The sequence below is a fragment of the Carcharodon carcharias genome, chromosome 25 (assembly GCF_017639515.1).
Source record: "Carcharodon carcharias isolate sCarCar2 chromosome 25, sCarCar2.pri, whole genome shotgun sequence".
Taxonomy (NCBI): Eukaryota; Metazoa; Chordata; class Chondrichthyes; order Lamniformes; family Lamnidae; genus Carcharodon; species Carcharodon carcharias.
This window is the reverse complement of record NC_054491.1, coordinates 26,985,754-27,003,800: the sequence shown is the minus strand read 5'-3', so window position 1 is coordinate 27,003,800 and position 18,047 is coordinate 26,985,754. Positions and strand designations below refer to the sequence as shown.

At 45.4% G+C, this 18,047-nt stretch overlaps 1 protein-coding gene across 1 annotated transcript in view; it reads left to right on the top strand.

Moving 5' to 3' along the window:
- Window positions 1-18,047, top strand: part of grik4 (glutamate receptor, ionotropic, kainate 4) — a 170,915-nt gene that overhangs the window by 38,493 nt on the left and 114,375 nt on the right. The window contains exons 6-8 of the mRNA XM_041174285.1: window positions 7,208-7,261; window positions 8,776-8,937; window positions 14,280-14,432. Coding sequence (XP_041030219.1) covers window positions 7,208-7,261; window positions 8,776-8,937; window positions 14,280-14,432 — 369 coding nt within the window. The remainder of the gene's footprint in view (window positions 1-7,207; window positions 7,262-8,775; window positions 8,938-14,279; window positions 14,433-18,047) is intronic.

Sequence of the window (18,047 nt, the reverse complement as noted above, 5' to 3'; positions counted from 1 at the left end):
GAGCCCAAAATCTAAACGCAATTCATCCACCCCCGCATTTATAAGAGCCATCTCACCTGCTTAGGCCATTACAACAAGATCAATGATTATGTAACGTTCAAAGAAACAAGAAACAAGCTCCTGGTGTTAATGATGACACCATCAGAGAGTTTTAAATATGAATGGAAATAATGTCACCTATAACAAGCTCCTGTTGTGCTCAAGGTGCCTTAAACTTATGTTTACGGGTGTTGCATCTTGCTGCCCATCCCCCAAACTGCTTCCTCGCAGGCAGCAGCATTGGAGGCAGATTGCCGATTCTGTTGTCATGTTGGCCCAGATGACTTTGGTGGTCATCCTCTGGCTGGCGGAGCCTGACTAGGCTCCAGCTGGGAGGGTGCCCCCAGCACCATAGCTGGGCCTCCTCAGTTGTCGCAGCCTCATCGGATGCGATGGTCACTGGCAGAGGGTGGATGAACTGCTGTCTTCCTCTGGAGAGCCCTGAGAGAAGCCGTCAGAGACGACATTCAGCTCGTCCACCAGCATGAGGTTCGTTTGAACTTCCCTGCTCACCTTTGATGGATGGGCACCGAGCAGGGAGACTAGTTGCCTCATCCATCTCTCAAACTGGCAGTGACCTCCTGAGGTCCTGTGTGCAAGCTTGCAGGTCAGAGTACAAGCCCAGGAACCCCTGACTCCATTTCTGAAGCTGCCTCTCCATGAGAGTCACCACTCTCTCCAAGGACAAGGCTGTGCACTTGGTGCTCAGGGTCAACTCAGTGCTCACGCTCTGCATGGAATTCCCCCGTGACAGGGACCATGGCATGCAAACTCTCAGGGATCTCTGCCAGATCTTTCCACGCATCCTGCTGGACATCCAGCATCTGTCACCTGATGGGCAGCTCCAGAGGCTCATCATCTGAGGCTCGGCATTTTCTGGGTCTCCAGCAGTCCTCTGACTGCCAGCGGCCAGGACACTCTCTGCCTCCTCCAGCTCTGCATGCGAGTGTGCATGCCCTCCCCACTGTGCACCACCATGACAGCCGACAAACTTAAGCCCACCAATGTTGCAGTCTCTGCGCTGGTGCCTGGTTCAGAGAGAGGACGTGATTTGGGTGAAGGTGTGAATGTGTCCCCCTCTGGGGTTAATGGGGCGTCCTTGGGGTCCTGGGAGCCTCCTATGGATAAAATATCTGCAGGAGGAAGGGAACATGTCAGTTCATTCAATCATCACATAGTCAGTATGCATGCTGGGCAGGCTGATGAGACAACGGAGAACTGCAGCATGGTGCCATCTTGATTGGGGGAATTACTGGGCAGTGGTGCTTTGACATCTCCATTTCAGCTGAGAAGACCCTATGATTTTTGCGCTTCCTACAATGCTCGCATCTGTGCACTGCACTCCTACCTCCCTCGGAGACCCCTGCCTAACCACATCCAGTGGAATGAGCTCTACAGTGGCATTCTAGCTCTAGGGCATCTATCTTGTAGTGGCTGAGTACCAGGAGATTGGGCTCACTGCCTGTTCTTCATTGCTCCATCACATTATAGCATCTCTTCTCCTGAAAAGAAAGAACAGATTCCATCATTAGTGCTCCTTCCCCCTGCAGCACCATTCCAGTCTGGACCACCTCCCCTGAGAACCAGGTTGCAGGGCACAGCAGAGTGGTACACCTCACCCTTCAAGGCACTTAGGCCAAGCGGACAGAATTACCAGCCTTGGCTGGCACAGGCTTCAGTGCAAGTCGGCACACACACTCTTACTCCCCTGAGAGTGAGGTGTGGCCACCCGAATATACATCTCCACACATTTCCATGCCATCTCTCTACTCACCCTTGCCAAGTGCAGAAGATCGTTGAAGCTTTTGCACCACTGTATCCACATTTGGTGCACCATGGCGTACCTACTGACCTAGTTAGCCGCCTCTGGCCATGTCTTCTTTATGGTATGCAGCAACCTCCTCTTCCTATCCCTAGGCATGAGGATGTCACGCCTGGGACTGACCTCCTCTACGAGGATACCCAGGCACTTGTCTGTGAAACGGAGGGCAGAGTGCCCACCGGACTTGCCCTCCTGCCTTCCGTGCCTGCTGGGTACTGAGGCCATTAGTGCTGCAGATATTTCTTCTGTGATCCTGTGAAGAATGCTTCCACAGCTTTCCCCACAACCCCTGGCAGCCTTCAGGATGCTGCCTGCAGAATTTTTAATGCCCCCACCAGGTCCCCATTGGACCTGGCGCCCGACTCATTCCTGTCCCTGCCCGCTTAATTGGCCACCCATTGTGAAATCGTATGGACAATGCAAACTTGCCCGGAAGCAGATTCTACATCCGCTCCTGGGCCCACTGACTTCGCATGCCCGACAAGTGCAAAATACAGGCCATAGTCTTCTGTAAATTTCTTGAACCATTCATTTGCAAACTGTAGACCATTGTCTGAAATGACAAGATCTGGAATGCCATTTGTGGCAAAATTTTATTTTAGTGAATTAATGACTGCTTCTGAGGTTGTTCCATGAAGATGTTTAACCTCAGTCCATCCGGAGTAATGGTCAACAACTATGAGAAATGTCTTCCCCTTGAGCTGAAAAAGGTCCATTCTGAGACATTCCCACAATCTGGATGGAAATAAAGATACCATCAGCGGTTCTTTTAGCTCTTGGCAGTGGATTGCAAGAGTGATACAGCTCGACATCATTTCACAGAATCATAGAATCTTTACAGTGCAGAAGGAGGCCATTTGGCTCATTGAGTCTGCACTGGCTCTCTGAAAGAGCATTCCACCTAGTCCCACTCCCCTGCTTTATCGCTGTAACCTTGCACATTCTCTCTTTTCATGTAGCAATCCAATTCCCTTTTAAATACGTCAATCGAACCTGACTCCACCACCCTCTCAGGAAGTTTGTTCCAGACTCCAGCCCACCCTCTGGGTGAAAAAGTTTTCCTCACATCACATTTACTCCTTTTTGCCAATTATTTTGAATCTGTGCCCTCTATATCTTGATGTTCTCTTGTGTGGGAACAGTTTCTCATTAATTACGCTGTCCATACCCCTCAGGATCTTGAATACCTCTATCAAGTCTACTCTCAGCCTTCTTTTCTCCAAGGAAACCAGTCCCAACCTCTCAAATTTATCCTCATTGCTACAGTTCTTCATCACTGGAATCATTCTTGTGAATCTCCTCTGTACTTCCTCCAATGCCTTCACATCCTTCCTCAAGTATGGTGCCAGAATTGGACGCAGCACTCCAGTTGAGGCCTGACTAGTGTCTTATACAAGTTCAACATGGCCTCCTTATTTTGTATTCAATGCCCCTATTAATAAAGCCTAAGATATTATATGCTTTATTAACTGTTCTCAAATGCCCTGCAATCTTCAATAACTTATGTACATATACACCGAGGTTCCTCTGTTCCTGTACCTCCTTTAGAGTTTCTACCTTTATTTTGTACTGTCTCTCTATATTCTTTTTGCCAAAAAGAATCACCTCGCATTTCTCTGCATTGGACTTCATAGCCACTTGTCTGCCCAATCTACCAACATGTCTATGTCCTTTTAAATTCAAGACTATCCTCATTACTGTTGATTACGCTTCCATTCTTCGTATCATCTGCAAATTTTGAAATCATGACCTGAACGCCATTAATATGTATCAGTATCATTAATATATACTAATATTAATATATTAATCTATATATATATTTCCTCCAATGATTTTGAGACCCCTGGTTACCAAACTGAATTTTACACTCTAACATGACACTTTGTAATATCCAGGTCTCCCTGCTTATATTCTCTGAAGAAACTTGAATCCGAGGACTCTTGGTATGACCAACCTCTCCTCATAAATTGGCAAGTCATCCGCAACACTGAGATAGATGTCTTTGCTGCTCGAAGTATTGTTTCAGGATGAGATTATTTGCAACATATGCTGGCCACCCATTTATCCAGTATTCTCTAATTTTAGCACATTCTTCATTTGCTTTTTGTGCTTGTCAGATTTCATTCAGCCCTTGTTGTTGGTAGGAATTTTGTAGTCAATGAGGTTTGTGATTGTACATTCTCAAGGAAATGTACGTCAAGCTTCTCAACAGGAATGCATGACAATGCATCTGCTGTTTGTTGTTTGCCTTGGTCATATTTGTCTGGTTCCTTCACCTGCCATTCCTAGGACATCTTCTGCCTGGTTTGTTCATCTACTTTAGAGATTAGTTGTAGATCGGTGTAAGCATTTCAACTTAACAGTGATTGGTTATGGATCAAATACAAAATTTCTGTAATTTCTCTTACTTTGGACTGGAGTTTAGCGGTCAGCTGTCCCTTAACCTTCAATTGAATGCCTCCGGGACTATGGAGTCATATGTTCAATGACTAGAGGAAGTCTTGAATTAACCATTGTTCTCTGCCTGAAAGAATTCTTTGCACTGGTGCAGCCTTTTCCTGCCACAGAGAGAACACTGTGTAATGGCGGCTACTGTGCCCTCTTCATCTTTTCCCTGTTTTGGCTTAGGTGCACTTTTACTTCTATATCCCACACTGTACTAAATCAGCTGTTTTTCTCCACGAGGTTTCTTTTTTGCCTCGAATAAAAATATGGTTTTGCTTTCTGACTTCTGACTGCCTTGTTAACTGCACAACGTCACTAGGGGCAAATCTTCCCTCAACTGCAGAAAATCTGATAAAGTCTCTTCTAAGACTCCAAAATAGTGCGGTCCTGAATTAATTTGTCTTTCAGGGCTCGATATTCACAATTCTCAGCTAGTTGATATAAATTATTAATGAAGGAATCTATGCTCTCTCCCAGTGTTTGGGTGCACGTATTGAATTTTACTCTCTCTATAATGGTGTTCCTTCAAAGACCAAAATAAGTATCAAAGGCTTTGATAACCTCTTCATATGTCGCCGTCTCTTCATTTATACTTTGTCTGACCATTACATTGTCTGCACTGCTGTCTATGGCATAGAGTGAGGTACTGAACTGTTCCATGCTCATCCTGTCTGCTAGTCCCAAAGCTGTTCTGCACTTAGTAAGCCTGCAATGCCAGTTCTGCCACTTCTCGGCTTGATCTCAGCCTTCCATGTAATTGAAGCACTCTGGTAAAGGTAGGATTTTCTTCATGCCTTCCCTTCACTGTAGCCTTTTCTGCAGTTTGGTTGAAGATTTTCCCACGCTGTCCTTGTCCTGCAGTTGTTTCTCTTGCTGCTTCTTCCAATCATTGGACACTTCACTATTGCTTTTTTTGTCATGGTTTCTGCTGTCACCATCTGTTATCATTGATGTGGGTCTTAGATGAGGTTGTTCGTGACCTTGACTTATAGATACTGCTGGAGGCAAGGCTTTTGGTAAACTCTACCCTTTATTGAACATAATACTAACTATGTATGAGGCACGAAGCTCTACATAGAACTATCTCTCTCCATACTCTTTTGTTTTATGATCTTATAGCACTGATAATGTAGAATATATATTTACATATTTAACATTAACCAAAACAGATAGGCTCAAGTCTGCATGATACTCTGTGCTCTATTGGAGCTGGATTCCTCAATGCTTCTTTTTAGTGACCAGAGGCTCTGTGGCAGACCAACTGGTGGCACCAAGTATCTTTGTGTGTATATTCATCAGCATTTACCTATAGGCTGGTCCATCAAAGTCCTTATATGAGTCCCCTGTACAGAACTCATCTATGACCCTGCCCTCTGCTGAGATGGCATGCAAGCTATCTGGCAGGGTCCCAGTGGATTGGAAAATAGCTAATGTAACACCTTTATTCAAGAAAGGAGGGAGACAGAAAGCAGGAAATTATAGGCCACTTACCCTAACATCTCTCACAGGGAAATAGCTAGAAGAGGTTATAGTAGGATACTTAGAAAATCATAATTTGATCAAGCAGAGTCAGCATGACTTTGTGCAAGGGAAATTGTGTTTAACAAATGTATTAGAGTTTTTTCAGGAAATAACAAACAAGGTGGATAAAGGGAACCTGTAGATGTGGTGTATTTAGATTTCCAGAAGACATTTGATAAGGTGCCACATCAAAGGTTACTACACAAGATACGATTACATGGCATAGTGGGTAACATACTATCATGGATAAAGGATTGGTTAGCTAACAGGAAGCAGAGAGTAGGGATCAATGGGCCTTTTTCAGGTTGGCATGCTGTAGGGATCAGTGCTAGGAAATTGGTGAGACCACATCTGGAATACTGTGCAGAGTTTTGATCTCATTTGAAAAAATATATAATTATGTTAGAAACTGTTCAGAGAAGGTTCACTTGACTCACTCTTGTGATGAAGGACTTAACTTATAAAGAAAGGTTGAACAGTTTGGGCCGATACCCATTGGAGTTTAATAGAATGAGAGGTGATCTTATTGAAACATATAAGATCCTGAGAGGACTTGATAGCGTAGATATCAGGAGGATGTTTCTATTTGTAGGGGACACTAGAACTAGGGGACACAGTTTAAGAATAAGAGATCTCCCTTTTGAAACTGAGATAAGGAGTAGTTTTTCTCTCAGAGGGTCGTTAGTCTGTGGAACTCTCTTCCCCAGAAAGCAGTGGAGGTTGGGTCACTGAATTTATTCAAGGCAAAGTTAGACAGATTTTTGATAGTCGGGGGTCATGGGGGACAGACAGGAAAGTAGAGTTGAGACCACAACCAGATCAGCCATGATCTTATTGAATGGTGGATCAGACTTGAAGGGCCAAGTGGCTTATTCCAGCTCCTAAGTCCTCTGTTCCTATGTTCCTAAGCTAACCTTTCTCTCTGCCCTGGCTGCTTATGCCTTGAACTCATCATGTGCAGATTCTGGCCCTATATTCACTTCTAAAGGTAGACAAGGGTAAATCCTTCCCATTAGCTTGATGGTACAAGGACCAAAGGACACAGATTTAAGATTTTGGGCAAAAGGTGTAGGAGAGATGCGTGAAACAGCTTTTTAATGCAGCAAGTGGTAAATGGCTTGGAACTCGCTGCCCACGAGGGTGGGGAAGTGCAAACAATCAATAATTTCAAAAGAAATTGGATGAGTATTTAAACAAAATAAACAGAATCTTGCGGTCCTGCCAATGTGAACAGAGATTTCAATGGCTCGCTGGAAAGGGGGCTGTAAAATTCCAGCCTTTGTCATGATTTTAAGTTAGTGAAAAGTGCATTTAAAAGAGAGCTTACAACTTCTTTTTAATTCAAAAAGTGACAAATGTTTATAATAACTTGTTTTCCAGGCCATGGAGTTAGGAATGACATCTGCCTATTATAACTACATCTTCACATCTCTGGTAAAGTATTGTCAAACAATGGTAAATTTACCTGGTAAAGGGATGGAGGGGAGATGGGAAAGGAAGGTGTGGGAGGAGAGGGATGAAGGAGGGAAGGGGAGAAAGGGAAGGAGGTAGAGAAGGGGGAGGAGGAAAAGGGGAGCAAGGGGAGAGGGAAGGTAGAAAAGGGAGGAGGGGAAGAGAGAGGGAGGGAAAGGGAGTCGGAGTGAGGGAAGGAAGGAGGGTAAGGAGAGGTAAGAGGGAATAGGGAAGGAGAGGAGGATGTGGGTGGGGAGTTTGAAGGATGGTGGGGTAGTGGTGGAGGGGGGGTGGTGAATGGAGTGGAGAAGAGGGAGAAATGGAGTGGGAGAAAGGGAGGGGAAGGAGGAGGGAGGAAGGTGTGGTGCAGGATGGACAAAGCTAGAAATGCCAACTTCCAGGATAGATTTGGAGACATTAGCATCATTGTATTTGGTTGTTAAATTTAGAAGCAGTTTCTGTAAATGATGAATGGCTAAGTTCAGGTCTATGTTGAGTCTATTTAAAAAATCCAAGATTCGCTTCAATGGAGCTTTCTTCACTACAAATAGTGACCTTTAACAAATGGGAAACACCATGGTGTCATACTCACCTTAAGTGAGGAAACACAGATGTGTTACCTTTGCTTAGGACTCAAAATTGCAGCACTTGGATGCATAATATACACCCCAGTTAAAAAAATACTTGTCTTTGTGTAATTTCCCCGATCACCAAAGTATCAATACAGATATTAGAAAAGTGCAAATTTTCATAGCCTTCCCCTGGAATGCAGATAGTAGAATCATATGTGGACTGGACAGATAACATTGTTCATATTCTGTGGTATGTGTGATCTCATCTACAATTAGACATGGTAGTTACCATTTGAGAATTTGAGAAAGCAGTATTCTTTAATTGTTGAAGTGTAGTGATCAGGTGCAATGTGATATCAGGATGAGATGCCATACAGAAGGAGGAGAATTTTTCAAGAAAATCAATCTGGCCCACTGCTGTAAACCTCTTCTGATGAATGGTCTGTGATTGTTGTCCTGGTCAGAGATTGATCCATATGACCAACATCTTTTAAATCAATGTTTCAGTTCACAATGCAACAACTGATTAACACAGAGGAAACTGTGCAGAAAAGTGAGAGCAAAGATTTAATTGCCAATCTGTATTGATTTACCTGATCTGTCAAGCTGATACATGGGAGATTATTGCTGTTTTAAGTCTCTGTGAACTAGTAGATGGAATCAGCCAGGATTCCTGCTCCTGATCACTGTCCAGAGTCCCTACTGGAAATGCAAATGTGTTGACATTGGAGGATAGAGGCTTGAGCTCCTTGGTCAAATGATTTGCCAGCTTGTATTGTGATGACCCACGTATAAAAACTAGATAGCTGAGTTAGATGTTGGAGGATGACCTATGCCTCTTGAGAAGTGGAGAGAAGAGATTATTGAGAGAAAAGGAGGAGCTAGAAAATAAATCTAAACTTTTTGGCCCCCTCTTGGCTTTAGGAGTTTCCCCTTTTCCATTTTGATGGGTTAAACGAAGGCCATGTGAATATATTTGGATTTTCCATCACTAACCCGGATCATCCACGTTATAATGACTTTGTCTACAGTCTGAATGAATCCTGGCAGGAAAACTGTGCACACATATCTTATCCTGGAGCAGCAGTAAGTATCTGACCTAATACAAATTGAACTGGGTAACAGGTTAATGCATAAATAAAATGACATTTGAAATCAGTTAATGAAAATGTATGTGTGGTGTACATGTGTTTTTTATTTCATCTACCCCAAAACCTTTGTTTTTTCTGATTTTCTAACGAAGTGTTTTCCTTGGTGCTACTGATTAGAACGAATGAAAATCTCCCACCCAGCTCTTGCTGCAGGTGTGATCATGCTCTGATTGGATTGTTTTACCTGCAGCTCACTATCACAGGCTAATTGATCAGAGACTTAATTGGAGGAGCCACATAAATACTGTGGCGAAAAAGCAGGAAAGGGGCTGGGAATTCTGTGGAATGTAACTCATTCTATGCTGGGTGTTTACTGGCCCCAGGCAGGTGGGTTGGGAGGCCTGAGGGCTGATAAAATCACAGGGAACCTGGTCCTGCCACAGCATTTTACCAATGGCAGGATCAGATACTAGGAGGCTGCCAATGTGTAGGCAGCAAATTTGTATAATTATATCACACAATCATAGGATCACAGTGAAGAAGAGGCCCTTCGGCCCATCGAGGATGCACCGACACATGAGAAACACCTGACTTACCTACCTAATCCCATTTACCAGCACTTGGCCCGTAGTCTTGAATGTTATGAAGTGCCAAGTGCTCATCCAGGTACTTTTTAAAGGATGTGAGGCAACCCGCCTCCACCACCCTCCCAGGCAGTGCATTCCAGACCGTCACCACCCTCTGGGTAAAAAAGTTTTTCCTCACATCCCCCCTAAACCTCCTGCTCCTCACCTTGAACTCAGGCCCCCTTGTGACTGACCCTTCAACTAAGGGGAACAGCTGCTCCCTATCCACTCTGTCCATGCCCCTCATAATCTTGTATACCTAGGAATCTCCAACTAGGACAATTTTACAGTTTCATCAGCAACAACCCCCACTCCCCCACGCCCCCCCCCCCCCCCCCCCCCCCCCACCCCCCCCCCCCAACCAGCTCCCCATGTATGAGGAGGCTGTCAGTTAAATGGAGGCAGCATCTCAGTGACAGCCTGGTGTGCTGGGGGGCGGGGGGAGGGGGGGGGGGGGTGGGGGAGGTGGTGGTGGTGGTGGTTATGGGGGTGATGGTTTAATGAGATAAGGAAGGTACTGCAGGCAGGGGCAATAGCACTCACAACCCCAGCAACCTCCCCGGAGGGTTTCTGCTCCAACCCTCTATCCCGTGAATTTTTAATTGTTTTTTAATTACCTGCTGTAGGCCTGGGGTCTTTTGCACCCCTCAGCAGTGATCATCTCTCCCAGTGGAGCTTCTGAGGCCCTGTGATTAGGCTGGCATTGTCAGGAGTCCGTCCACCATCTTTAATTGGCCAACAGATGGCTAACTAAGAGGCCACCTGTGCTAAAATTGTTAAGAGGGTACGGCTGGTAGCAACTGTAGGGTTTATGACCTGCTTCTTACCCTGAAATCAGGGTTCAGAATCACCTCAGAAAATTCCAGCCCCTAGACTCCCAAAATGTTTCCATCATCTACAAGGCACAAGGCAGAAGTGTTATGGAATACTCTGCACTTGCCTGCATCAATGCAGACTCAACAACACTCAAGAAGCACTAACCAGAACAAAGCAGCCTGCTTGATTGGCACCCCATCCACTACATTAAGCATTCACTATCTTCGCCCCTATTGCACAGTGGCAGCAGTGTCCCATACACAAGATGTAATATAGCAACTCACCAAGGCTTTTTTGAACAGCACCTTCCAAGTTGTGAACTCTTATCATCTAGGAGATCAAGGGTAACAGAAGCATGTGAATGCCATCACCTGCAAGTTTCTCTTTAAGTCTCACACCCATCATAACTTGGAAATATATCACTGTTACTTCTTCATTGCTGGTTCAAAATCCCTCCCTAATAGCAATATACATGTTGCTATGCCACATAGACAACAACAGTTCAAGAAGGTAGTTCACTGCCACCTTCCCAAAGGAAGATTGGAGTTGGACAATAAATACTCTCCTTGCCAGTGATGCCCATGTCACATGAATGAATAAAAGGAAAATAACAGACATGTTAGCAGCATGTAATAGGGACAGAGATAACTTGGGTATGTAATGAGCTAGGGGGTTGAAGGTGGAGAGTAGCAGTGAACGTGTATTTTTCTGACTGAAGGGAAGCTTATAGTGGGATCCCTGAGGGTGGGTGTCATTGCTTTTCTTGGTTTAGAATGTCAAAGACCTGTAGACTTAGGTGTAGGAAGTACAATTTCAAAGTTTGTGGATGGTACAAAACTTGGCAAGTTAGGAAAATAAAGAGTCTGGCAAAATAGTACATGCAATTTAATGAGGATGAGTGAAGCAATGCACTTTGGGATGAATAATATGAAGAAACAGTGTAATCAAAACGGTATTATTCTGAAGGGCATGCAAGAACAAGATTCCTGGGGTTGCATGTGCACGTATCCTTGAAGGTGGCAGGCAAGTTGATCGTCAGTGAAGGAAACAATTCAGGGTTGCCAGTGACACCCAGATCCTGTGAATGAATTTTTAAAAAAATAGCACTGATCAAATGCCAGAGTTAGCAGTGATAGAGGGACAGGATAGAGAAAAGAAGGCAGTATGTGGAGGGTGTTGAAGAGGAGAAGGCAAGAAGTAGTAGATGGGTACATTGAGAGGTATAGGGAGAATCTGAGAGCAGCACTTTGATATGAAGGAAGTTGGAAAATTGTGGCATGAAGTGAAAGAGAAGATTGGGGAGGGCTTGCATGAACTGAAATGAATAGCTTCCCCTAGAACTTTAATGTCACATGCAACCCAAGAATTTTTTTTATTCATTTATGGATGTGGACATTGCTGGCCAGGCCAGCATTTATTGCTCATCCTATATTGCCCTTGATAAGGTGGTGATGAGCTGTCTTCTTGAACCACTGCAGTCCAGGTGGTGTAGGTACACCTACAGTGCTGTTAGGGAGGGAGCTCCAGGATTTTGACCCAGTGACAGTTAAGGAACAGCGATATATTTCCAAGTAAGGATGGCGAGTGACTTGGAGGGGAACTTCCAGGTGGTGGTGTTCCCATCTATCTGCTGCCCTTGTCCTTCTAGGTGGTAGAGCTGTGGGTTTGGAAGGTGCTGTCTAAGGAGCCTTGGTGAGTTCCTGCAGTGCATCTTGTAAATTGTATACACTGCTGCTACTGTGCATCGGTGGAGGAGGGAGTGAAAGTTTATGGGAGGGGTGCAAATCAAGTGGGTTGTTTTGTCCTGGATGGTGTTAAGCTTCTTGAGTGTTGTTGGAACTACACTCATCCAGGCAAGTAGAGAATATTCCATCATACTCCTGACTTGTGACTTGTAGATGGTGGACAGGCTTTGGGGAGTCAGGAGGTGAGTTACTCGCCACAGGATTCCTAGTCTCTGATCTGCTCTTGTAGCCACAGCATTCATATGGCTAGTCCAGTTCAGTTTCGGCTCAATGGTAACCCTCAGGATGTTGATAGTGAGGGATTCAGTGATGGTAGTGCCATTGACTTTCAAGGGGCAATGATTGGATTCTCTCTTATTGGTGATGGTCATTGACTAGCATTTATGTGGCACAAATGTTACTTGCCACTAGTCACCCCAAGCCTGGATATTGTCCAGGTCTTGCTGCATTTGGACATGGACAGCTTCAGTATCTGAGGAGCCGCAAATGGTGCTGAACATTGTGCAATCTTCAGCGAACACCCCCACTTCTGATCTTATGATGGAAGGAAGGTCATTCATGAAGCAGCTGAGGATAGTTGGGCCTGGAACACTACCCTGAGGAACTCCTGCAGTGATATCCTGGAATTGAGATGATTGACCTCCAACAAACACAATTGGTGGAGCATTTTCCCCCTGATTTCCAATGGACTCCATTACTTGGTCAAATGCTGCCTTGATGTCAAGGACAGTCACTCTCACCTCAGCTCTGGAGTTCAGCTCTTTTGTCTATGTTTGAACCAAGGCTGTAATGAGGTCGGGAGCAGAGTGCAACTGGCAAAACTGAAACTGAACATCAGTGAGCAGGTTATTGCTAAGCAATTGTCACTTGATGGTACTGTTGGTGGCCCCTTTCATCATTTTACTGATGATGGAAAGTAAACTGCTGCAGCGGTAATTGGCCGAGTTAGATTTGTCCTGCTTTTTGTGTACAGGACATACCTGGGCTATTTTCCACATTGCCAGGAAGATGCCTGTATTGTAACTGTACTGGAACAGCTTGGCTAGGGGCACGGCATGTTCTGGAACAGAGGTCTTCAGTACTATTGCCGAAAATTGTCAGGGCCTATAGCCCTTTGCAGTATCCAGTGCCCACTGCCCCAAGAATGCCTGTTCCCCTAGAACTGCAGCACCAGTTTCGTGCCTTCACTACATTAAAATCCCAGGGGATCCACCTACAAATTCGTATTAAGCAGGGTTTTATAATGGCCGAGACCCCATTCTCACATGAATGCATCTCTATGTAACCCAATATGTCTACAAACACAATCTATGTCAAAAATGACTAATTCAAATGCCAAATGAAAACACAATAGAGCAGTGAATGTGTGAAAAAGTCTTTTTTCAATTTGTTCACACCTTACAATGGTCTGACCTTATAAAAGACTTGGGCTTTGCATTGAAGAATGTCGGGAGTTAGCTCCACAACAGTTCTGCTAATCCAGAGCTACCAGTACGGAATTTCAGTTTATCACAGGCATCGTTCTCTAGGATTTGCTATTCTGCTGGTAGGAATGGCTAACGACATTGACATAACTGGAACTTTGTGTCATCTGTGTTTGACTCATTGCAATTTCACTGTATTTGAATTTTCCTTTCAGGTTTTCGCTTTTTTTAAAATTGCTCTTTAATAAGTGAAGAAACATTACGGGCACCCAGTGCCTGGAAAAAGCAAACATATTAGGCCTAATCATGAAATTCAGCTCAGCTAGTTCCTATATTGGCTGATCTGAAGAATGAAGGCAACTCTCTCATCCTGTGAACATTAATTCAAAACTGCAGCTTTGGAGATGGAGAATTTTTCCTTAATTTGAAAAATTATTTTGAAGTAGTTCTGTTTCTTTTAGTTAATTACTAATGGTTGATCAAACTATAATTTTCTGTCCTTGGCAGAATTGATTTAGATACTCAGTAAGAAATTACTACTTCAGGCATTTTAAATCTCATTCAAGTTGATGCTTTGAATAATTTTTTAACTGAACCTTTAACTTAAAGTGGAAGAAATTGTTTACAAATGAAGTGTTTCCACGTTCAAATTGAATTTACTTCTGAACTTTGATGAACCATCTTTTTAACTCTCTCCAGAAGTGATCTTCTGCCTCTTGCATCTAGCTCTCCTCTGCGCTTTTGTTTGACGCTGTCTATGTCGTTGTCACTGCTGTCCATGAACTTAACCGCAGTCAGGAAATTGCTGTCAAATCCTTGTCCTGTGGTTCTGCACAGATTTGGCAACATGGAACCAGCCTGATGAACTACCTGAGAATGGTGAGTAATCAATAACTTTAGAGATCAAACTGCTTAGGACTCTGGGTAGATTCTATGAGTGGAATTTTTTGCGCCCGTTGGTGGCGGGTATGTTTAGCAGTGTGAGTGGACAATATGGCAAGAATGCCAAAATTCAGTTTCACCACATTGTGAAACCAGTTTGCAATCATCCACTCTGTCCGAAAATGCAACCCACAATTGACGGCCATCAGGAATTTCATTGTAATACACCTGCATATCATTATAAATCCAGCTCATGAGGATCAGCACCCCCCTGCTGGATCATCCGAGCATGTCGGCATGATTGCATGCCGACGTGTTTCACAACTGTACATAAGCAACGTGCACCTTGCGAGCTGCACTTCGAGGTTTGTTTGCTGACCTTGCTTCAGGCAGCACTCGCAGTCATCAGCGCCAGGCTTCACAGGCAGCACCACAATACTTTTAGGGGGGCTCAGAGACAAGTCTCTAAGTAACAGACCAGCCATTGGGTGTGGGTGGCTTTTCAACAGTTGCAGGGCTAGGGCTTGTTTGGGGAAGGGGGAGAAGTGGCCTCAAATAAGGGAAGAGGCTGCAGGGTAAGGGCTGTACTGGGGAACGGGGGTATCTCAGGGTATGTATGGGGCACAAGTTGATCCGTGCAAGTAGCTTCAAGATGGTGAGGGCTGAGGAGGCAGTTTCCAGAGGAGATGAGGCCAGATGGAGATGTGAGGGTGTGTGAGAGAAAATGAGTGGTGATGTCCCTTGATCTGGCAGTGAGTGAGATGCCAGTGAATGTGTGTTGGGCTTGAGTGTGTGAGTTTAGAGTGATGAGATGGTTGCCTTATCCTGGCGGCACAGATGGGATCATTCTTCCTCTTTCTGCATTGGATGGCCAACCTTTTCTGTGCAGCATTTTGGAATGATCACCACTGTCATCACTTACCAAGCCAGAGTGGTGAGATTGCTGAACCTCCTGCGGCCAAAGCGAGGGTAGAGGACATCACAGCGGGCCTCCATGGTGTCCAAAAGACGTTCCAGGGGTGCCTCACTGAATGGGGGAGCTGCAGTCTTCTTTCCTTTCATGGCCATGTCTTGTGTGCAGCAGTCCTGGGCTGGAAGCACTGAAAGGTGTGTGCAGCTGTACTTTAAAAAGGGCACCCAGTATAAGGAAACGGCAAGGTAACTGCGTGGCGGGCAAATGAGAGCCCACCCACCATTGAAACAGTGTGCTTCCCAGGAATGCTTGATTAATGAGGCAGGATTGGGATGATACAGAGTGAGAAGCTGCCATTGCAGCCAGTGGGTAAAACATTGTTTTTCCTGCCTGCTACCGCAACTAGTGCACATCTGGGATGATTCCACCCTATATGTTATCATTGTTCTGTATATGTATGGAATCATGGAATTTATACAATATTGCTGCCTCGTTGTGTGAAATCAATATAGCGTGGTTGCTCTGTGCCCATTTGGAGCCTGCACAATCTCATTGCCCAGAGTCTCTATGGAATCTATATAGTGTTACAGCCCCCTCTTAGTTTCAGAGTGGTTTCTGTGAATTAATCACAATAATGTAAAATGTTATCATTGTAGTCAGTAAATATAACTTCTAGCAACTGTTCTGTTTTGCTGATTAATATGTAGATCTCTGTGGAAACTGTGGGCCAATTAAATCAGCAGGGAGCTTTCTTGCCTCTGAGTCAGAATGTTATGGGCTCAAGTCCCATTCCAGAGACTTAAAGCACAAAATCTATGAGGCTGACACTCAAGATCAACACTAAGGAAAAGCTGTGCTTTCAGGGTTGCTATTTTCCTGACAAGATGGCAAACCATCCTCTCAGGTGGATGTGAAAAAAATCCCATGGCATAATTGGAAGATGACCAGGGGAGTTCTCCCTGGTGCTCCCTCAGTCATCTTCACTAAAACAGATTATCTGGCCATTATCAGCATTGCCATTTGACTGTCACTGACCTCATCTCCTCTGGGGATCTCCCTCCCACAGCTTCCAACCTGATAGTTGCCCAACCTCGGACGGCCCGCTTCTATCTCCTACCCAAAATCCACAAACAGAACTGCCCCGGTAGACCGATCGTCTCAGCTTGCTCCTGCCCCACAGAACTCATTTCTCGTTATCTTGACTCCCTTCTCTCTCCCCTTGTCCAGTCCCTTCCCACCTACATCCGTGATTCCTCTGACACCTTACGTCACATCAACAATTTCCAGTTCCCTGGCCCCTACCGCTTCCTCTTCACCATGGACGTCCAATCCCTCTACACCTCCATCCCCCACCAGGATGGTCTGAGGGCCCTTAGCTTCTTCCTCGAACAGAGGCCCGAACAATCCCCATCCACCACTACTCTCCTCCGTCTGGCTGAACTTGTTCTCACGCTGAACAATTTCTCCTTCAACTCCTCTCACTTCCTCCAAATAAAAGGTGTGGCTATGGGTACCCGCATGGGCCCCAGCTATGCCTGTCTCTTTATGGGGTATGTGGAACATTCCTTGTTGCAGTCCTACTCCGGCCCCCTTCCACAACTCTTTCTCCGGTACATCGATGATTACTTTGGTGCTGCTTCATGCTCTCGTCAGGACTTGGAAAAATTTATTAATTTTGCTTCCAATCTCCACCCCTCCATCATTTTCACGTGGTCCATCTCTGACACTTCCCTTCCCTTCCTTGACCTCTCTGTCTCAATCTCTGGTGATAGACTGTCCACCAATATCCATTACAAACCCACCGACACCCACAGCTATCTCGACTACAGCTCCTCACACCCCACTTCCTGTAAGGACTCCATCCCATTCTCTCAGTTTCTTCGCCTCCGTCGCATCTGTTCCGATGATGCTACATTCAAAAACAGTTCCTCTGACATGTCCTCCTTCTTCCTTAACCGAGGTTTTCCACCCACGGTCGTTGACAGGGCCCTCAACCGTGTCCGGCCCATCTCCCGCGCATCCGCCCTCACTCCTTCTCCTCCCTCCCAGAAACATGATAGGGTCCCCCTTGTCCTCACTTATCACCCCACCAGCCTCCGCATTCAAAGGATCATCCTCCGCCATTTCCGCCAACTCCAGCATGATGCCACTACCAAACACATCTTCCCTTCACCCCCCTTATCGGCATTCCGTAGGGATCGCTCCCTCCGGGACACCCTGGTCCACTCCTCCATCACCCCCTACTCCTCAACCCCCTCCTATGGCACAACCCCTTGCCCACGCAAAAGATGCAACACCTGCCCCTTCACTTCCTCTCTCCTCACCGTCCAAGGACCCAAACACTCCTTTCAAGTGAAGCAGCATTTCACTTGCATTTCCCCCAACTTAGTCTACTGCATTCGTTGCTCCCAATGTGGTCTCCTCTACATTGGAGAGACCAAACGTAAACTGGGCGACCGCTTTGCAGAACACCTGCGGTCTGTCCGCAAGAATGACCCAAACCTCCCTGTCGCTTGCCATTTTAACACTCCACCCTGCTCTCTTGCCCACATGTCTGTCCTTGGCTTGCTGCATTGTTCCAGTGAAGCCCAACGCAAACTGGAGGAACAACACCTCATCTTCCGACTAGGGACTTTACAGCCTTCCGGACTGAATATTGAATTCAACAACTTTAGGTCGTGAGTCCCCTCCCCCATCCC